Source organism: Lolium rigidum, chromosome 5 (assembly GCF_022539505.1).
Source record: "Lolium rigidum isolate FL_2022 chromosome 5, APGP_CSIRO_Lrig_0.1, whole genome shotgun sequence".
In the NCBI taxonomy this organism is placed as follows: Eukaryota; Viridiplantae; Streptophyta; class Magnoliopsida; order Poales; family Poaceae; genus Lolium; species Lolium rigidum.
This window is the reverse complement of record NC_061512.1, coordinates 157,532,878-157,538,447: the sequence shown is the minus strand read 5'-3', so window position 1 is coordinate 157,538,447 and position 5,570 is coordinate 157,532,878. Positions and strand designations below refer to the sequence as shown.

Below are 5,570 nucleotides of genomic sequence, written 5' to 3'. Positions count from 1 at the left end.
CTTGGATATGTAGGTGCCTTGAGCGTCGCCGACCATGTCGAAATGCTGTTAAACTTGAAATTCAGAAAAGTGTGTAGTTGCTACCTAAATTCAGGTATCTGGATTTGAACTCAAAATTGTGGGTCATATTCGGTCATCCTTAGGTACGAAGGTAATAGCAGGTGCTGATCCAACATTCGGTGAATTATTGGCTACTAGTACTATCTGAATGCAGGTATCTAAACTTTGTATATCAACATACTATATTATTTTCAGAACACACATCGACATTGGTATAGTTGAAACAATCGAGAGAAATGGAGCAGAGACCTATGAACGAACCCTACTTCACAAACAAAAATTCAACTTCTATCCAGAAAACAAAACAGTAATTACTATCATGTCACCACCCAATTATCCATGCTCTGCATATGAGGCTTATTCATAAATTCTTCTGATATCTCCAATACCGACAGCTTGGAATGTGCAAACATCACTGGGAGTAGGCCTTGCCAGGTAGAGCCACTGGCCTGAGCTCCCCGCCACGGAGGAAGCTGGCGAACCACTTGGCAGAGTGCCTCTGGTACCTCGTTCTCTCCTCGGAGTTAAAGTCAACGCCGTAGAGGCCGAAGCCCATTTGGTAGCCAAAGAGGTACTCGAAGACGTCGAGGAACGACCATACAAAGTAGCCCTGCACGTTCGACCCATTCCTGGACACCCAGCAACAGAGAGGAGAATGATGAGTAAACTGTTGCATCAATTTAGTTCAGTTATGGCATTGCTCCTTTTGTGTGATGAATGGAGGGAGTTGGTACCTGCTGGATTCAAGGGCCGCCTCGATGTAATCCTGCAGGTATTGCGACCTGAAGTCATCATCGTAGTTGTTCCCGCCCGAGGGGTCACGTAAGCTGGCAGCTCCTGGTGGATATGAACATTAGAGGAAACGAAGAGATGAGTGATGACATGATGATTTCTCAGGATGATAATATATCAGGTTGCTGAAAGTTCTGTTAGAATTTACCGTTCTCGTGGATCATAACCACGGGGTTCTTGTATTTGACCTGGAGATGCTCCAGCATTTTCTTCAGAGCCCACGGTGTCGAAGGCATGGAATCGGTTTTCAACCCGAACAACAACTGTTACAGTTTAATTTTAGCCACAGACATAGAAATGATTTGGTTTTGGATGGAAACAGAGCTCATTTCTCAACTCAATTAAGATTTGGTAGATGAAATGAATTGTATTCTCAAATACCTTGTTGCTTGACTTCAAAAATGGCACTGCAAGAATGCATCCACAGAGTTGTTAGGTTCTCTCATTACGTTGTGGGATACAACATATGACATAACTTGAAGTTATTAGAATTCTTACTGTCATATTTCACTGCTGCATCACCCATGTAATCTCTGAGGTTCTGGTCCAGCTTGCTAAGATCAGCCTTCACGTATACGGCAATGTAGTGGTTAAATCCGACAAAATCGAAAGATCCGCGCACTCTCTTCAGCTCTTCAGTGGTAAAAGATGGCAGCCTGGAGCCAACATTCTTCCTCATCACTGGGGGGTAATCTCCATGCACCAACGGATGCATATACCTGTGTCATGATAACATGATCGTTATCCACCGTTACATACAAATTCTAGATGTGCCTGCCAACTTGAGATGTAGAGACTAACATACCATCCAATGTGGAAATCATTCATCCTTGCAGCTGCCGCTACATCCTCAGGTTCTTGCGTCCCAGGCTCGTACCACCAACCAAGCAATGTGAGTCCAATATTTCCTCCTTGCGTGGCCTGGTCAGTAAGAAACACAAAGGAAATTACACCTGTGAGAATGACTAATCTCAAATGAAGAGGCTGGTTCTGTAAAAGGCGGCATTGTTCCTAACCTGGTACTTCTCTTTATACAGGGTCGCTGCGGAGGCATGTGCAAGCAGAAGATGGTGCGCTACAATGTATGGCTCTGTGGTAGAGTTGCCATTGTCGCAACTGAGGGTGCCAAAGGGGAATGAGCATCGCCTCGGTGGGAGGATACCCTGATCGTATCCGCCAATCGGCTCGATGTTAGGCTCATTGACGGTGCTCCAGTACTTCACCCTGTCCCCAAAGTTCTTGAAGCACACCTCTGCATATGCTGTGTAGTCATCACTGCAACATGTGACGGAAGGCAAAATACAACATTATTTCTTCTCTCATGGAATTGCAGTTGCAACAATGACATTGATTAGTGAGTCAAGAAAGTACATGAATTTGCGGCTAAGCATTCCATTGTATTCATCCTGAAGGGCCTGAGGGAAGTCGAAATGATATATCGTTACGTGAGGCTGAATCCCTGCACGAAATCCAGAAACATACATGAGTTATCTCCGTGCAACTGGACATTCTCAAAATCCTAGCTTTTATTCATTCCTAGATGAAGGATCCAGTCTGCCAAGAGACCAAGTTACATACCATGACTCAGGAGTTCATTAATAAGATTGTTGTAGTACTCCAGCCCCTTTGGATTGACAGCTCCTCGACCATCTGCATGAACCACAAACAACCAAGTAAGTGTAATGCCATACAATTTTTGCAAGGCACATATTTTTCGAGCAACATGCGTAGTGGTTCTAGTGCTGTGTTGGCCTTACCAGGGATAAGCCGAGGCCAGGCAATGGAAAATCTGTACGCATCGACGCCCATCTCGCTCAAAAGCTTTACATCTTCCTGTTGTCAATCAAACACAGAACGGGTGTTGTTATCACTGTAAGTTCGAGATCATGCTCTTGATCTGAAAAGTCTCCAATTTATTCTACAACTAACCTTGTACTTATGATACTGATTTGCAGTCACATCAGCGTTCGCTCCACCGATAGAGTAGCCTGAGGGAAGTCAAAGAAATCCCATGTCATGATCAGGAAAACGAAAGTGTATGATAAATTCAGACTGGCTGGGCTGGAGAAAAATCTAGCTTTAACCTGCATGTGTGAACGTGTCCCAGATGCTGGGTTTCCTTCCATCCTCGTCGACCGCACCTTCAATCTGAGAAATTGGGAGAGAATTCAGGCTAGCAAGACTAAGGTACGCGTGCATATGAAATTGCTGAGAAATTACTTTAACCAAATTTCTCAGCAAAATAAGGTGGCACTTTCGTTTCTTCTCAAAGCACAGTTTTGACCTGTTTTTGTCTGAACTCAAATGTCCGAACTCATAATTTGTTTTCCTGCACTCAGTAGTTTCAGGCCATTTACGGTTCGATTCTGCCAAATGTCACTGTCTGTTTTTCAACTTCCACTGACCAAGTGTGCTTTGTTTTCACTCCAGCCAAGGTGCCAGCCAGCCACACGGAGGAAGCGGCCAAGGGATAGAGCAGCCCAGTGACATCGAACGGATGGCGAAAGGTAACGTAGTGAGAAAACGACATCTCGGTGGTATATGGAACAACGGACATTTCGTCGTCAAAAACAAAGCAGAGGCGACCAATCAACGCGAGCTGTAACTGGCAAAGCAGTGCTTCTGGTCGTAGGAGAAGGACGGCTGCAAGCTGTTGTTAACTTGGGAGTTTGCAGCGGCAGGGACAAATAACTTATGAAAATGATGTCCCAGTCAGAGATGGGTCCTGAATTTAAGCTTCTAGAAGATACTACTGTCTAGAATATCTCTATTACTGAGGATTCTCGTGCCACAGCTAAAAAAAGAAAGACTTCTCGGACTAGCTGCTGTTGCATCAGCAAAAGCAAGTGGTTTTGATTATTTTCCTTCAGATTATCAACTATAGAAATTAGAAAAATGGCAGAAAGGCAGGGACACATGGAAGGAGAAAGAGAAATTTCCCTGTCCACTGTTTCTCGAGCGTTCGTAACAATCAGTCGGATCGACTCGTCCACTTTCTCCAACGGGATTCGTCACGTACTCACGTCTCACTAGTCACGTGTGGCCGAAAGTCTCGTCGACAGTGATACAGACGAGAGGAGAGAGGTAGCAGGTGAACGAGAAAAGGAAGGCCAGGACAGTAACTTGAAGTCGACGAGAATATTACCACTACCAGGAAAGCAAAACAAAAAATGTTGGCATATATATGCAACCTCCATTAATTACCAATTCAAGAGGAGAAAAATCCATGTATTAAATGAACGTATGATCTAGAACTTTGAGAGACCGACTGCTTTCTCGAGCATTCTGTTGACGTGCGTGAAGGTCTCGAGAGCTAGAAAAGCAAAGACGTCTTGGACTAGCTGCTGTTGGATAAGCAAAAGCTATGTGCTTTTGATTATTTGCCTTCGGATTACAACTATAGAAAGTAGAAAATGGCAGAAAGGCAAGAACACATGGATGGAGAAGAGAAATTTGCATGTCCACTACTTTGTCGAGCGTTCTGTAACTACCTTTCGAATGGATGGGTCGATTCGTCCACTTTTCCGACGGGAGGGCTCAGGTCTCCCGTGCGGCCAAAAGTCTCGTCGAGAGTGACACATACAAGAGGAGAGGGAGTAGGTGAAGGAAAAAAATAAATAGAAGGAAGGCCAGGAAAGCAAAACAAAACAAAAATGTTGCTGTATATGCAACCTCTATTAATTTCTAATTCAAGGGAGGAAAAATCCATGTATTAAATGAAAGTATGATCCAGAGAGTGAGCGGGCAACATATGGACGGGAGCAGCGCATGCAGCGGCACTAGCAAGGATACTGACGGCCGACTGTTTGGCCGCATGCTTGGCAGCAGCCATTGACGTGCGTATCCTGCATGAAGGTCTCCAGGGCGACGTGCATCGATCGCTGGCTGGATCGATCGTTGGTAGCGCCCAAGGAGATTTGGGTAGCTAGCTTGATCTTCTGGACGAGGGTCAGATTACTTGGTTACTGCAGTTGCTTATGTATCTTTGGTCATGACTGTCTCAGCTGTGAATCTATGATTAATTCAATGGTTTTGATCGACGAGAACAAACCGGAGAAATCCCCGATATAGGTCGCCCGAGCTGAACAACGGATATAAGTTGTGTGTACCTGGTAAGCGGAGGAGCCGGTGCCGAAGATGAACCCCGGCGGGAAGTCGGCCTTGGTGATCGCCGCCGCCGCCGGAGACGTCACGGCGAGGAGGAGGAGAAGGGCGCAGGAGAGCGCCGGCATCCTCATGGATCGCCGGCCTGCCGACCGTACGTGCTCGATTGCTCGCCGGCCGCCGCGCGCGCTCTGGGTGGTCCGGTGGTGAAGCTAGCTAGTGGTGTCTAGTTGTCTATGCACTGATCTGCAGGCCCTCGCCGGGCGCACGAGTTTTATACGGCGTTCCCCGCTGCTGACGAGGAGTGACACCGCCGCTAGCGTCCAAAGACGGCGAGGCCACGTCCTCGCTGACGCACGGCGTGGCACGGGAAGCTTTGGCTATGCCCTCTTGGGTCTTGGCTGGCAAGTGACGCGCGCTGGGCTAGCTAGCTTTGACGTTTGACCTCTGCCGTGGCTCCGGTCGAGGCGCGAGGGCACGTGGCGCTACTAGGCTTTGGCATGGCTCTACGAGTGTGTGCGTGCTCGTGTGGTATAGGCCGCTCGTCTGCTCCCGTTGTGGTCGGCCGGAATCTGAACTGCGTCGCCGTCGGGAAAACGAATCTGGCAGTGCCC

General features: G+C 47.1%; 1 protein-coding gene across 1 annotated transcript; it reads right to left on the bottom strand.

The window, feature by feature from the left end:
• Nucleotides 1–219: 219 nt before the first annotated feature.
• On the bottom strand, nt 220–5,233 carry LOC124654084 (beta-glucosidase 31-like). The gene is made up of 13 exons (XM_047193116.1): nt 4,962–5,233; nt 2,937–3,000; nt 2,782–2,840; nt 2,610–2,685; nt 2,431–2,502; nt 2,224–2,311; nt 1,869–2,127; nt 1,658–1,773; nt 1,351–1,571; nt 1,234–1,259; nt 1,001–1,115; nt 795–897; nt 220–689 (listed from the first exon to the last, which is right to left on the bottom strand). Exons 1-13 carry the CDS (start codon nt 5,088–5,090, stop codon nt 473–475), a joined length of 1,545 nt encoding a protein of 514 aa, XP_047049072.1. The 5' UTR covers nt 5,091–5,233; the 3' UTR covers nt 220–472.
• Between the last annotated feature and the right edge of the window lie 337 nt (nt 5,234–5,570).

What these genes read in the sequence shown, in the direction of transcription:
- LOC124654084 (XM_047193116.1), bottom strand. Translation starts at nt 5,090, where the DNA reads ATGAGGATGCCGGCGCTCTCCTGCGCCCTTCTCCTCCTCCTCGCCGTG. An exon ending in TTTTGAAGTCAAGCAACAAG is followed by an intron (nt 1,116 to 1,233) that starts GTATTTGAGAAT and finishes AAACTGTAACAG; the next exon opens with TTGTTGTTCGGGTTGAAAAC. An exon ending in GCGGCCCTTGAATCCAGCAG is followed by an intron (nt 690 to 794) that starts GTACCAACTCCC and finishes CTGGGTGTCCAG; the next exon opens with GAATGGGTCGAACGTGCAGG.